Raw genomic sequence first — 16,503 nt, 5'->3', positions numbered from 1 at the left:
ACAACTTGACTTTCATTTCACAGTTGGTGACTTGAGACATGGAAAATGGTTCTTGTTGCTCCAAAGACTATATTCACGTTTTAGGGACCTTCTAAAGGGTTGAAACACCTTGGAAAATAATTTTTGGATCAAGACTCAAAGGGCTCAAAATCAGCCCCTTGGCCGTGAGCTCTCCCCTCTCTCCCTCTAGGTTTTCCTTCTTTGTTGTGAAGTTGAAATGAATGTAATGGCTGATTCCTTAGTCATTATTTGGTTCAACTTTGATGCCTACAAGTTGATCACATGCTCCACTTATGACATTGAGCACTCAATTACTTTACACAAAATTTTAATATTTTTCTCACAACTTTCGGCCATATGCCTCCTTTGTTCTCCTTTCTTCTTCTTTCCATTTAATTGTTTATGAGACAATTGCATGTGTTGAATGAATCATACACTAACCTTTGTCCATTGCAATCATACAAGGATGAATGTCAATATTTAAGTGTGCAAGTATTCTTCCTAACATGTGTGTCTTCATAAAATAATGCATGCTTTCATAAAGTGATAGATGCCTCAATATTCAAATGCATGCCTCAACTTTTTCTCCCACAATTTCAGCCACCTTGGCCGAATTCACCTCTTATTTTCTTTCAATTTGGTTGTCCACAATATGATGTAAGTGTAGTGGATGAATTAATGTTTAAATGTATATTTGTATGTCTCCATAATAGTCTTATTTAAGATGACTTTGAGTCATCTTTTGGACATGGCATGTTAATGCTCATATTGGCTCATTGTTGCCACTAATTTTAACTTAACACCACAATTAAGTAGTTCCTAATTTCCATTAATGCTTCTATACCAAACAAAATTTGTAGATAAATTGTGACTTCAAACGAAATCGGAAGTTAAAGTCTCTACTTTGTATCTTGAGATAGTCTTAATACTCAGCCCGACTTGAATCATCCATATCTCCTTACCCCGATATCATTTTGACGAGCTGTTTGTTGCGTTGCAAACTAGACTCGATGAACTTAATTTTTAGGCTTTTGAAACACCTTAAAACTCCTCATATACTAGGAGATATGCCTCCTACAATATAGGCTAAAATCGGGTCCGAGATTTTACTGAAATTGTTCCGATTCATTTCGTTTAACTTCTAATCCTCTTCCAACCTCATGTAACCTCTTATACATACATATACACAGTCATTTACATCCATAACAATTCATATACATGTCTCGAGGGTCCGTAGAATCACAATAACCATAAGTAGAACTCACAAAGCTTCGACGAAACTCCAATCGAAAAAGTATATTCCTATCTTTTGTCCATCTTCTATATCATTACTAATAATCTCAAATACTTTAAAAGGTCACTCACATTACCTCATATACATACTCATAACGCGATTTCAAATCCTTTAGGTTACCAGGTCACCTCGAGATACTTAAGACAACCATATTTATAACGATATTCTTACTAACTCGATTAACTTTCCTTGAACCTTCTTAACTCATTCTTTCTTGTTTTAATACAAGTAGCAAGGATTATTATGGAGTGTGACATTCTCCCCTCCTTTAGAACATTCGTCCTCGCATGTCAAATGAGGACTAAAACTCGTCAATTAAATAACCGAATCACCCGTTATCGCACATAGACAAGATTTGACCACGAAAAGGGTGTTTTAGGAATATTATGCCTAAAAGTGCTAAACGACCAAATGGGTCGTTACATACAGCATAAGCCTTATTTACTGTGACATCAGAACTTTTTGCCAACATGTTACTTCTTATATTGCTATAGCTTTCATTCAATTAATCCATCAGAAACTGTATCAATCTCTAAGCTTTAAGATGATCTTATAATGCTTGGACTTATCACAACATGATGGTAAAGGGACAATCACGTCTAATTCATCCCCTAGTATTTTCATCTAGTAATAACTTGTGACTGATCAATCATTTCCTTGCTTTAGATTCACTATATTTGTCTAGATATGATACATCCTAGTAAGATTAGATCTATCAAATCTTTCCCTAAATTCATCCCAAATTTTCTTAGCATTTTCAACATAGACAATACTAGGAATCAATTCATTTGAAAATGTACTTCCTATCCGTGACAACACAATCGCATTGCATTTCTCCCATAATTATTCTAAATCTCCCTTGTAACTGCTTTTGACACAGGTTCCAGTCACAAATCCAAGTTTTCCTTTACATCTAAGGGAAAGTTTCATGGATCTACTCCACAAAGTATAATTCTCTGGACCTATAAGCTTTGTTGGGATCAATACTAAACCTAGAACATATGAAGCTTGCATATAAAGTGGATGACGATGATCGATTGTAATTGTAGTTTTTCTTCTCCCATTTTCCTTCTTTTAATCTCTCAATTATCTTCTCCAATGGAGTTTTGATTTGCTCAGTAATGGATCCTATGATCACTTCTCTGATACCATGTGAAATTATCAAAGAGAAGCCATGATCGAAGCTTCAACTCGATTATGGAGATTGAAAGTTGAGAGGAAACGAGAGATAAAAGAAGATATTTCTTATTCAATTGATTCTGTTACAATGAGATATTTGTAGATTCAATGTGCTAGCTGTTCTACAGCTAGCAACTAACTAATCATGACACTCAACAATTGTAACAACCTCATCATGACAGCTATAACTAATTCTAACAACCATTGCTCGCGTGATATACACTCATATAAAGATATACAATCGAATATACGAACTGTTTCAACTAGTTTGTGTGTGACACTAGGGAACAACGAGAAATGATACCATCCAAACAAGCTACCGGTACCCTTTATTTTAATAATGTTGGCATACCCAACAAGATAAAAGCACTTCTAATTAAAGCAGTAATTATCACTTGTTGACATGGCTATAGATCTTTCTTATCTCCCCTTGATCACCAGTTAGCGGACTATTTTCCGACAAAATGATCAAAGCTTTACCAAATTGAGCATGAAAATTGGCATTATCTGCAGCAAATTTCTCCACAAATGGATAAGTAGTTGGATTAGAAACTAATTGTTGATCCACAATTAACAACCCTTTGTGGCTTAAAATGTTCTTGTAGTACAAATTGTCCCACACCATTGGAGTTTCACGGTCGTTTCTGGCGAACTCCATTACATTTGGGTCGGGTTGTGGAGATGGGCATCGGGTTTTGAGGTAATTGGCATAGTCAGGGTCTAAGGTTGGATCAATTGTTGGGTAAAGTCTGTGTACAACATTTACGCAGTGAACTCTTCCTATTGTGTGTGCACCTATATATAGCATATATAAATAATTAATAACTATGCCTTAGTCTAAACAGATTACTTATCTTATTTTTCAAGTGACTAGTTTCACAAAATTATTAGTAGTTACCATTAATTATTTAATTTCACATTGTTTTTCAATGTGACGAATAATATAAACATTTTTACCAATACTCATGTCAAGGAGTTAAATTCTTTAATTACAAAAACATTTGCATAATCGGGTCATTTAAGAGGTACATGTAAATTTTCATGATAAACAGTAGTTGTTAATTTGATAAAAATGATACTATAAACAAAAGAGTTGTTAATTTGATAAAAATGATACTAACATTAGCTTACTATATATTACATGTTAAACTACGCCGATGGTATAGAATAATTTTACACTTAGTATATATAATTTAAACCTTTTTAAGAAAAAAAAAAAAGTTCTTGTTCTGGACTAAAAATGTAAGGAATTTGTTAAGTTAACCAATACTAACAGGTCATTTTTCATATCAGTCCTAATATGGCAACTTTAAAATAGAATAATAAGCTAGTTAGATTACATATAATATAGAAATTCTTTACGTTATCGTGTATATAAACTCAAAACTCTTTAACAGAAACTTATCTTTTATAGAACAATTATTTTAATTCCTAGTGTGTGAAACTAGGAAAGTCTAATTAGGGAGAATAGTTTACCAAGTAGAGCAATTGTTCCTTGAGTATCAACACCAATCGACTGGAAACGAGAAAGAAATAATGACATAGAATCAGTGTGCTGTCCTTGCTATCCCTTTTGCCGGTTTTCGTTTCAATGTGTGGCCCTCCTAACTGTGTGTCAAATAATTAAATAATTAAAGTAAATTAAACAAACTCACTTTAAATTATAAGAAAAAAAATGAAGGGGCAAAAGTTGAGACAAGGCTATTCTATATGTTTGACTAAGCTTTCAAAATATGCTTAGCTTAAAAAGTACTTCTTCAAAAAGTTTTTTTTCTTTTTCTTTTTAGAGAATAACAGTTTGTGTTTGACTAATCAATTTGAAAACTACATTTCAATATTAAAGCAGTAATTTGTGCTTGGCCAAGGTCCCAAAAGTGCTTCTAGGGGAAAACTTTTTTTTTTGAACTTCTAAAAATAACTTTTGCTACTATTCAAAAACATTTATTTTCTTAAAATAAAAAAATTTGACCAAACATCTCGACTTTCTAAAATAAGTTTTTTGCGTAAAAATTTTTTAGCCTCTGGAAAGTTGGCCAAACAGGCACAATGTAACGTACCATGACAACACCATCCTAGCAGAAAGAACAACAATATCAGCACAACAAACAGTGTTGGGACATTCATTCTCAAGGGCCTCTTTGATGGTCTCTATATACTTGAAATTTCTCATCCAAAAGTTCCTTTGAGATGTCTTCTCTGATTTATGTCCCTTTGTTGTGTCCAACAGTATTGATGCATCGCATGACTGCAACAACAAATTAGTTCAAAATTTATATTGGCATGTGCTCTTCATGACGTGCCAAAATATCTTAGGGGCGGACCTATCACTACTAAAAAACTGGCAAAATTAGACGGACAAAAAACCAACGGACTATGTCGCTTTGAAAAACCGACGGAAAACCCACGCAGCGCGCCGGTTTTGTGTATTTCTAATTTTTTTTTTAATTAAAAAACTGACGGACAACGTCGCTTTTTTCCGCAAAATTTTGAAATTATATTTCCGCCAAATTTTTTTTTTTACAAAAACCGACGTCCCACGTCGGTTTTATTAAAAAAAAAAAATAATTAATTTTTTAAAAATATATTAAATAATTTATGATTCATTTTGTTTTGTAAAATATTAATAAATGATTTTTTTTTAAAGAAACCGACGGACTACGTTGGTTTTTAATTTTTTTTTGGGTCAAAGGCTAGTCAACATTTTAAAAAAACCGACGGACCACGTCGGTTTTTTTTTTTTTTTAACAATATGATAGAAACGGGTTTGGCATATCATTTGCCATCTTCCCAAAAAAAAAAAACCCACTTCTCTATAAAATAAAAAACCCTAACCCGCCGCCCACCGCCCTCTGCACACGCCCTCCACCTGCTGCTAGCCGCCGCTACCTATGCGTACCCAACCCCACCTACCCCAGCCCCGTTTTTAACTTGTAATTTGAGGTAGTTTGTTTTAAATTAGGGCTTTTAAAATTCTTTCAATTTTAGTTTTATTTGTAGATTTTAGGCCTATATATATATATATATATATATATATATATATATATATATATATATATATATATATATATAGTCTATTTAGCTTTGTTAAACATCATTTGTAATGCTATTAATGTTGAATTTGTGAAAAAATGTAAACTTTATTTGACTAGTTTACTTTTCATTTTTTTTTTTTGCTTGAGATTGTGCTATATTTTATGTTCATTGTCAATGTATTTGTGTTAGCTTAGTTATCATTGTTTGTAATATTATTATGTTGAATTCGAGCAAAAATGTATACTTTATCTGACTAGTTTTTTTTTTTTTTTGTGCTTTTTGTTAGAATCCATAAGTTATTAGAATTTTTATTGAGCATTCAAAATTAGAATTGGTTGAGATTGTGCTTTTCAAAGTTAGAATTGTTAAGTTATTGTATTTCTATAACCTCATAACTAAAGTGTAGACTTTATTTGACTAGATTTACTTTTCAATTTTTGGAATTAGTTGGGATTGTGCTTTTCAAAGTTATATTAAAGTTAGAATCCATAAGTTATTAAAGTTATAATTGTTATTGAGAATTCAAAGTTAGAATTAGTTAAGATTGTGCTTTTCAAGGTTAGAATGTTAAGTTATAATATTTCTATAACCTCAAAACAAAAATGTAGACTTTATTTGGCTAGATTTACTTATCAATTTTTAGAATTGGTTGGGATTGAGCATTTCAAAGTTATATTGAAGTTATAATCCATAAGTTGTTAAAGTTAGAATCCAAAAGTTATTAAAGTTAGAATTGTTATTGAGAATTGAAAGTTAGAATTGGTTGGTGTTGTGCTTTCTTAAATTATTGTTAAATTTGTGAAAAAATGTAAACTTTATTTGACTAGTTTACTTTTCATATATATATATATATATATATATATATATATATATATATATATATATATATATATATATATATATATATATATATATATATATATATATATATATATATTTGCTTGAGATTGTGCTATTTTTTATGTTCATTGTCAATGTATTTGTGTTAGCTTAGTTAGAATTGGTTAGGATTGTGCTTTTTCAAGTTATATTAAAGTTAGAATCCATAAGTTATTAAAGTTAGAATTGTTATTGAGAATTCAAAGTTAGAATTGGTTGTGATTGTGCTTTTCAAAGTTAGAATTGTTAAGTCATAATATTTCTATAACCTCTAAACTAAAATGTAGACTTTATTTGACTATATTTACTTTTCAATTTTTAGAATTAAAGTTAGAATCCATAAGTTATTAAAGTTAGAATTATTATTGAGAATTCAAAGTTAGAATTGGTTGGGATCGTGCTTTTAAAAGTTATATTAAAGTTAGAATCCATAAGTTATTAAAGTTAGAATTGTTACTGAGAATTCAAAGTTAGAATTGGTTGGGATTGTGCTTTTAAAAATTATTGATGTTGAATTTGTGAAAAAATATAAACTTTATTTGACTAGTTTACTTTTCATATATATATTTGCTTGAGATTGTGCTATTTTTTATGTTCATTGTCAATATATTTATGTTAGCTTAGTTAGAATTGATTGGGATTGTGCTTTTTCAAGTTATATTAAAGTCAGAATCTATAAGTTGTTAAAGTTAGAATTGTTATTGAGAATTCAAAGTTAGAATTGGCTGTGATTGTGCTTTTCAAAGTTAGAATTGTTAAGTCATAATATTTCTATAACCTCTAAACTAAAGCGTAGATTTTATTTGACTAGATTTACTTTTCGATTTTTAGAAATAAAGTTAGAATCCATAAGTTATTAAAGTTAGAATTGTTACATGAGAATTCAAAGTTAGAATTGGTTGGGATTGTGCTTTTAAAAGTTATATTAAAGTTAGAATCCATAAGTTATTAAAGTTAGATTTGTTATTGAGAATTCAAAGTTAGAATTGGTTGGGATTGTGCTTTTAAAAGTTATATTAAAGTTAGAATCCATAAGTTATTAAAGTTAGAATTGTTATTGAGAATTCAAAGTTAGAATTAGTTGGGATTGTGTTTTCTTAAGTTATATTTTAAGTTAGAATTCTGAAGTTAAAATATATTTCTATAACCTCAATAATTTGTGGATATATTTTTGTAGATGGATCGGATGTGAATGTATAATATAAATAATAGTGATCATGTGGGTGTACACGATGAATTTTTTGACAAGTTTACACACATGCAATGTCACTTCACCCTTTTCAAAATGCAGGGGTAATTACGTGTGCTTGTTCTCATTGCCGGTGTAAGAAGGATTTGAAACTGGAAGCGGTTAGGGTTCATTTATATAGTCGTGGGGCTTATGTTTTAGTTTGGATTTCATAATGGACTTATGTTTTATGCTTTATGGACTTATGTTAAAACTATGTAGAACTAGTTAATGGTACTTTTGGTTGGACATTTAAATATTTTTGAACTTTGAAGGTCTATTTAGATCGTATTTAATGTGTTTAGATAGTGTTTGATGTGTTTGATTGTTACTTAGGGTGATTTTATGTGTTGTAGCTCTTTTAGAATTGATTTGGAGCATTTTAATGCTAGTTTTGAGCAGCTTTTGGTGCGGTTTTTGAGCAGTGTGGTCGTTAAAATGCAAAGAATTGCATGCAGGAAATTTTCCAGAAAACCGACGCAGTCCGTCGGTTTTCTGGAAATTAATTTTGGAAATTTTTCAGAAAACCGACGGAAAATCGACTCGGTCCGGCGGTTTTCTGAAAATTAATTCTTAAAATTTTCAAGAAAACTGATGCACAAAGGTCGGTTTTGTATTTAAAATAAAAAAATTAAATAAAGAATCATAAAATTTATATTTTTCTATTTAAGATAAAAAATTAGTAATTAAAAATATCGACTTAGTCCGTCGGTTTCTTTAATTTTTTTAAATTATTGGATAAAAATCGGCAGACCACGTAAGCGGCACAGTCTGTCGCAAAAAACTGACGCGGTCCGTCAGTTTTCAAAAAGCGAGGCTATGTAAACCGACGGACCATAAAGGGTCGGTTTCCCATCGGTTTCATTGAAAAAACCGACGCGGTCCGTCGGTTTTTGGAAGTTTTTTAGTAGTGTATAATATAAGTTCAACGTCTGGACCGATCATTTTTGGCTTATTATACGGCGACATACCAGTACATTATACTTTCCTCTATGTGCATAGTTAAAACATCTCTATGTGCATCTACTACATCAAGTGATCTTTGACTTTCCTCTTGTATAGCTACAACATAAGCCTTATTTACCGTGACATCAAAACCTTTTGCCAACAAGTTACTTCTTATATTGCTATAGCTTTCATTCAATCCCATCAGAATCTGTATCAATCTCTGAACTTTAAGATGTTCTGTATAATGCTTGGACTCATCACAACATGATGGTAAAGGGACAATCACATCTAATTCATCCCAAAGTATTTTTTGTTTGATAGTTTGTTATATAATTGGGAAATATGGGTGACTCCCACGTCGATGGGTGAAGCCATATTTGTCCCACTTTAACTCCTTGTCTACTCTTTACATTTGATTAAAAAATATTATCATATACTCTCTTCTGATAAAAAAAAAGTGTCCACTTAGTCCTTTTTTCTTAAGTCGAAAAAAGTGTCAATTTATCAAATCAAGAAAAAATAAACCTTATTTTTCCAGATTTTCCCCTATTAAGTATTATATGATCAAATCCAATGCCTATTTAATTAGAGATAGTTTAGTCAAATTATCTATTTTTGTGTAGGAGTTAGTATTTTCTTAAGGGGTGTGCAAATGGCTAAGTAGACTTTTTATTTTTTTTCTTTTTATCCGGAGGGAGTATTTGATAGTATAAACCCTATATATATATATATATATATATATATATATATATATATATATATATATATATATATATATATATATATATATATATATATATATATATATATATATATGTATTTTACTTGGACTTGGGCTTGGCCGTAACAAATTAATTATTTTACTTTATTTCTATAACAGAAAATCTGCTTATTTGAATTTAAATTTTGGATTTAAATTCAAAATAAAAGGACACATCTGTTTGTGAAATAAAGTGACTTTTCGGAAGAGGCCTGACTTTTGCCCTATAAATTAATGTGAGTTCCTTATGAAGTACAATCAGAAAAATGCACCCAAGTATCATATTTGTGGCTTGTTCCATCCTGAAGAAGATTGTCAGTATTTTCCCTAAATCTGTATACAAGCAATATCTTCTTTAAGGAAAGTCGTTCTCACGCCTCAAGCCTTCTTTGTTTTTGTTTTCTTCTTACAAATTTCTAACATTTTCATCTTAGAGTAACTTGTGACGGAGTCATTTCCTTGCTTTAGATTCACTATATCTGTCTAGATATGATAGATCCTAGGTAAGGTTAGATCTATCAAATCTTTCCCTAAATTCATCCCAAATTTTCTTAGCATTTGCAGCATAGACAATACTAGGAATCAATTCATTTGAAACTGTACTTCCTATCCATGACAACACAATCGCATTGCATTTCTCCCATAATTCTTCTAAATCTCCCTTGTAATGGTTTTTGACACAGGTTCCAGTCACAAATCCAAGTTTTCCTTTACCTCTTAGGGAAAGTTTTATGGATCTACTCCACAAAGTATAGTTCCCTGGACCTGTAAGCTTTGTTGGGATCGATACTAAACCTAGAACATCCGAAGCTTGCATATAAAGTGGGTGATGATGATCGGTTGTAACTGTAGTTGTTTCTTCTCCCATTTTACTTCTTCTAATCTCTCAATTATCTTCTCCAATGGAGTTTTGATTTGCCCAATAATGGATCGTATGATCACTTCTCTGATACCATGTGAAATTATCAAAGAGAAGCCATGATCAAAGTTTCAAACTCGATCATGGATATATAAAGTTGAGAGGAAACAAAAGAGAAGAGAAGATATTTCTTATTCAATTGATTAGGTTACAATGTGCTCAATCAAATGAGATTCAATGTACCAGCTGTCTAACTAATCATCACACTCAACAATTCTAACAACCTCATCATGACAGTTATAACTAACTCTTAACAACCATTGCCTCGTGATATACACTCATATACAAGATATATAGTCGAATATACAAACTGTTTCAACCAATTTGTGTGTGACATTGAGGAACAACGAGAAACGATACCATCTATCCAAATATTATATTCATCAAAATTATACAATACAACATAATACAATATAACACAATACAATACAATACAATACAATACTATACTATACTATACTATACTATACTATACTATACTATACTATACTATACTATACTATACTATACAGTATAATATGCATGATACGATACGATGCGATATAGATAAACCATCCAAACAAGCTACCGGTACACTTTATTTTAATAATGTTGACATACCCAACAAGATAAAAGTACTTCTAATTAAAGCACTAATCACTTGTTGACATGGCGACAAACCTTTCTTATCTCCCCTTGATCACCAGTTAGCGGACTATTTTCCGACAAAATAATCAAAGCTTTAGCAAACTGAGCATGAAAATAGGAATTATCAGCAGCAAATTTCTCCACAAAAGGATAAGTAGTTGGATCAGAAACTAGCTGTTGATCCACAATTAACAGCCCTTTATGGCTTAAAATGTTCTTATAGTACAAATTGTCCCACACCATTGAAGTTTTACGGTTGTTTTTGGCGAACACCATTGCATTTGGGTTGGGATGTGAAGATGGGCATCGGGTTTTGAGGTAATTGGCATAGTCGTATCTAAGGTTGGATCAATTGTTGGTAAAATGTACGTGTACAATGTTTACGCAATGAACTCTTCCTACTGTGTGTGCACCTATATATAGCATAAATAAATAATTAACAACTATGCCTTAGTCTAAAAAGATCACTTATCTTATTTTTCAAGTTACTAGTATCACAAAATTATGATTAGTTACCCTTAATTATTTAATTTCACATTGTTTTTCAATGTGACTAATAATATAAACATTTTTACCACTACTCATGTCTAGGAGTTAAATTCTTTAATTACAAAAACATTTACATAATCAGGTCATTTAAGAGGTACATGTAAATTTTCATGATAAACACTAGTTGTTAATTTGATAAAAATGATACTAACATTAACTTACTATATATTACATGTTAAACTACACCGATGGTATAGAATAATTTTATACTTAGTATATATAACTTAAACCTTTTTAAGAAAAAAAAAAAGGTTCTTGTTCTGGACTGAAAATGTAAGGAATTTGTAAGTTAACCAATACTAACAGGTCATTTTTCATATCAATCCTAATATGGCAACTTTAAAATAGAATAATAAGCTAGTTAGATTACATATAATATGGAAATTCTTTACGTTATCGTGTATATAAACTCAAAACCCTTTAACAGAAACTTATCTTTTATCAAACAATTATTTTAATTCCTAGTGCGTGAAACTAAACAAGTCTAATTAGGGAGAGTCGTTTACCAAGCAGAGCAACTGTTCCTTGAGCATCAACACCAACAGACTTGAATCGAGAAAGAACTAATGACATAGAATCATTGTGGTTAGGGATGAAATGCTCAACTTCTTTTAAGTAGCTGTGTTTGCTGTCCCTCCTGCCAGTTTTCATTTCAATCTGTGGCCCTCCTAACTGTATCAAATACAATAGAATAAAATTAGCCATAAAAATATAATTTGTTTAATTTAGTCAAGTTTGCATGACAGGTTAATGATTTGTTCATTTATTAATCCAATTCATCTTGACTCATTCAAATTCATCATATCTAAAGTTGGCTGATCCTGATTTGGGCTTAGTATGTATCCAAATTGATCCATGAGAAATCTTGTCAAAATATTTAAATAAAATTCTTTTTTATTTGATATGACATATATAGCTATAATAAAAAAGAATAGAAAGTTTTATTAGTTTTATCTGATATTTAAACAGATTATAACAAAACAAATTTGGTAAGAATTGGGCAGGTTGATTCAGTCCATATAAGCTCAATTATTCTGAATATGGTTGGATCCATTCATTGATTCAATGTAATTTAACCAGTCCAAATTCAGCCTAAACCGCTATTTGTCATTCATACGGTGAAAAGGACTCACTTTTGTAAGGAAAAAATGTAGTTGAGAGGAGGTTAAAATACATTAACTTACCATGACAATACCATCCCTAGCAGAGAGAGCAACAATATCAGCACAAGAAACAGTGTTGGGACATTCATTCTCAAGGGCCTTTTTGATAGTCTCTATATACTTGAAATTTCTCATCCCAAAGCTCCTTTGAGATGTCTTCTCTGATTTTTGTTCCTTTGTTGTGTCCAACAGTAGTGATGCATCACATGACTTCAAGACCAATGTTCACCATTTCATTGAGCCATAACGTTCATGACGTGCCACAATAATATATAATAACTTTTGTTGTTCGGACTCTTCAGAATGCTATCATATTTGTGTCAGATCCTCATAGAAACACACTACTATTTTTGAAGAATTTGACACGCATCTGGTATTTTTGAAGAATCCGAGCACTATAAATAATAAGTCTTCTTTGTGTTCTATATTATATGATACTCTATTGTTAAATATTTCTAAAAAAATGACACATTTATATATTGGAAAACCCTTTAATTTTAACATCTCATTTTATCCTTAATAACATAATTTTATACCCATAGAAATGGTATGACGTGTTTAAAGACCACCAATTCTAAGGATTCTTTTGGTATGTACCAATTTCTTTAAAAACAATTCCGTGTCAAGTCAAACACAATTATACAAAATGAATGACGAAGTAGATATTTCAATTAATTTCTCGATTGATGGGTATCTGTATTACCTTAACCATGCAATCATGGAAGAGATTTCTGATCCAAGAATCTGCAGTATCTCCATGCTTGTGGTACAACTTGTTAACTTGTTCTTTGATGATTTCTTCAGCTCTGGGGCAACTCTCTGAGTAGTAATTCAACTGGAGATCACTTTTCGCTGTGATTAATACCAGCAGTTAGTACATAAATATATGATAATATAGAGGTGTTCTGCTTCACTAAAGAAAAATGGAGTATTTTTTTTTTTTTTAACGCAAAAATGTCTTTTTTAGTTCTAAGAATAATATCAAAGTTAAATGGAAATGAAGAAGAAAATGTGTAAACAATATTTACACAATCAGGTGATCATTTTAAAGGTAATGCAAGTAACCCTATTTAATAGCTTTGAGTGGTAACCTGAACTAAATGGTAAGCAAGTTATTTCATGTATCCCAATTTATGTGAAAGAGTACGGAGTATGAGAGCCAAAACATATAAGTTTGACTATAAATTCAGGTATATATTCTTCAATTCTTTGATATATAAAATTAACATATGTGAAAACAACACGAAAAGTACTGAGATAATGTAGCCAATGTTTCAAAATATTTTTAAAAACTTTGAGACAACTATAGCAAGAAAAAGTGTTTATTTTCTCAGACAATAATATCTTCACGTAAGTTGAGACATGGGGAGTATATATATTATACAGACGGTATAAAAATTTACCCCATTACATTGTCAATATATAAAATTTAAGTTGCTAATGAACAACTAGATAAATGGTAATGAAGAGTTGTAATTGATAAAGGGAAGAAGTATACATATACCATAATGAATGTGGAGGAGTGACACTAATAATAGACTGATCATGAAACTTGAGGAGGGGACAAAATGTTGGTTGTTGCTGGCCATATCTCTGGTCTTGTAATTTTCCTCTTAATATCAATACCACAAATGTCAAATCCTTATATAGTAAAGTTTCTATAACTGTAATGGTTAGTGGAAGATGGATCAGCATGCAAGGATAGTTCCACTAGGCCACTAACATTAGTGGAAGATGGATCAAAATGCAAGGATCACTACTAAAAAACTGTCAAAATTCGACGGATAAAAAATCGACGGACTGCGTCGCTTCAAAAAACCGACGCAGTGCGTCGGTTTTTGTGCATTTCTATTTTTTTTTATTTTTTTATTAAAAAACCGATGGACAACGTTGGTTTTTTTCGCGGAATTTTGAAATTATATTTCCGTCAAATTTCTTTTACAAAAACCAATGTCTCACGTCGGTTTTATTAAAAAAAATTAAATTAATTAAGATAAAATAGTCAAAAGCCCCCTCAACGTTTGGCCAGTTTAATTATGACGCACCCAACCTTTGCGGGCAGCCTATTACCCCCCGAGCATTTTAAAAGTGGAATATTTACCCCCCTAAATGCTTACGTGGTGAGTGTGTTTCACTCTCTTTGAGAGAGTGAGCACCAAAAACAAGTATTAAAATTTTATTTTTAATATATCTTTTCATAAATATATGTATTTTTAATTAATTTTTCCTTATTTTTTTCTATCTCATTTCTAAAAATGTTTTTCCTTATTTTTTACTTTTACTCCCCCCCTCTTCTTTCATCAAGAGCGGCCATCGCCGCAGGACTTCATCGCCGGCGAGCGGCCACTGCCCCATGGATCCCCCTTCCTTCTTCTCCTTCTCTCCACTGCTTGCACCACTGTGCCAATAAACCCTCCCCCTTCATTCGTCTCCTTATCTCCCTCCTGCTCCACCACTCGTCAGAAGTGATGACCGGCGAGCCACCACCACCACCAAAACAACCCTCAAGCGGCCACTGCCTCCCCTCTCCCTACCCTTCTTCGCCGACGACAATGCCACCACCAAAACCAACCACCCTTCTCTCCTCCTCACCGCCACTCTTCTACAACCAACGCCCCCACTGCAGCACCATCTCCACCACCCAATCACCCACTTCATCAAACTCCCTTGAATTTTTTTTTCAGTTGCACTTTAAAATTTTAAAAAATTCATGATTCTTTGATCCAATTTTAATTTTTAAAAGATACGCACTAAATTTCAAAAATTGAAACCTTATGCCAGGGAGGCGGTCCGGCGTTTTGTGAGGGTGGAAGTCGGTGGTTTTCAGAAAAGAGAAGAAGCAGCGCCATGGAAGAGAAATTCTTAAACCCAAATAGGTTGATTTTTTGAAAAGATATGTATGATGGATGATGAAATTGAATGTGTTTGTGTTAATGGAGAACAAAAATGGGTTGGTTGATTTCTTGAAAAGATATGTATGATTGATGATGAAATTGAAAGTGTGTGTGTTAATGGAGGAAAAAAATGGGTTGGTTGATTTCTTGAAAAGATATGTGATTGATGATGAAATTGAATATGTGTTTGTGTTAATGGAGGAAGAAAATGAGTTTTAATTGAGGAAGATAAAGGAAAGAAAAAGAAAAGAAAAGAAAAATTAAAAAATAGATAACAAATCATAGACAGAGGAAAGAGAAAAATAAAGAAAAGAATAAGAAAATAAATGAATATTTTTTTTTAAAATGTACACGTGTCAGGCGCGTGTACTACACAGTCCAACACATATCTAGGTGTGACTTTTCAAGAGGTTATAAATTCCACTTTAAAAATACTCAGGGGGGTAATAGGTCGCTCACAAAGGTTGGGTGCGTCATAGTTAAACCGGCCAAACGTTGAGGGGGTATTTGACTATTTTCTCATTAATTAATTAAAAACCGACCGACAACGTCGGTTTTAGTTTTAAAAATATATTAAATAATTTATAATTCATTTTGTTTTTTAAAATATTAATAAACAATTTTTTTTAAATAAACCGACGGACTGCGTCAGTTTGTCAGTCATTTTTTTTTATTAACAATACCACCCAAATGGGTTTTGCATTTCATTTCCCATCTTCCCCCCAAAAAAAATACCCACTTCCCTCTTAAACAAAAAACCCTAATCCGCCGCCCACCCCTGCCAACCTCCGCCACCTACTAGCCGCTGCTGACCTCCACCGCCACCTGTGCAACCCACCCCTGTGTACCCCAGCCTCGTTTTTAACTTCTAAATTGAGATTTGTTTCTTTTAAATTAGGGCTTTTAAAATTCTTTCAGTTTTAGTTTTATTTGTAGATTTTAGGCCTAATGTTAGTCTATTTAGCTTTGTTAACCATCATTTGTAATGTTATTAATGTTGAATTTGTGAAAAAATGTAAACTTTATTTGA

At 31.8% G+C, this 16,503-nt stretch overlaps 1 protein-coding gene and 1 pseudogene across 2 annotated transcripts in view; both read right to left on the bottom strand.

Moving 5' to 3' along the window:
- Positions 1 to 14,169, bottom strand: part of LOC132050893 (peroxidase 21-like) — a 40,879-nt gene extending 26,710 nt beyond the window's left edge. The window contains exons 1-5 of one of the 2 annotated variants that reach the window (XM_059442235.1): positions 14,084 to 14,169; positions 13,283 to 13,431; positions 12,601 to 12,789; positions 11,923 to 12,088; positions 10,702 to 11,280 (exon numbers count right to left, since the gene is read on the bottom strand). In XM_059442235.1, the coding sequence (XP_059298218.1) occupies positions 11,216 to 11,280; positions 11,923 to 12,088; positions 12,601 to 12,789; positions 13,283 to 13,431; positions 14,084 to 14,168 (654 nt within the window). In that variant the 5' untranslated portion in view covers position 14,169 and the 3' untranslated portion in view covers positions 10,702 to 11,215. Of the gene's footprint in view, positions 1 to 10,701; positions 11,281 to 11,922; positions 12,089 to 12,600; positions 12,790 to 13,282; positions 13,432 to 14,083 lie in introns of those variants that run through there. The other variant, XM_059442233.1, reaches the window with a different exon arrangement.
- LOC132050894 (peroxidase 21-like) lies at positions 2,851 to 4,658 on the bottom strand (annotated as a pseudogene).
- Positions 14,170 to 16,503: the final 2,334 nt, after the last annotated feature.

Source organism: Lycium ferocissimum, chromosome 3 (assembly GCF_029784015.1).
Source record: "Lycium ferocissimum isolate CSIRO_LF1 chromosome 3, AGI_CSIRO_Lferr_CH_V1, whole genome shotgun sequence".
Taxonomy (NCBI): Eukaryota; Viridiplantae; Streptophyta; class Magnoliopsida; order Solanales; family Solanaceae; genus Lycium; species Lycium ferocissimum.
This window is presented reverse-complemented; position numbering and strand designations above follow the sequence as displayed.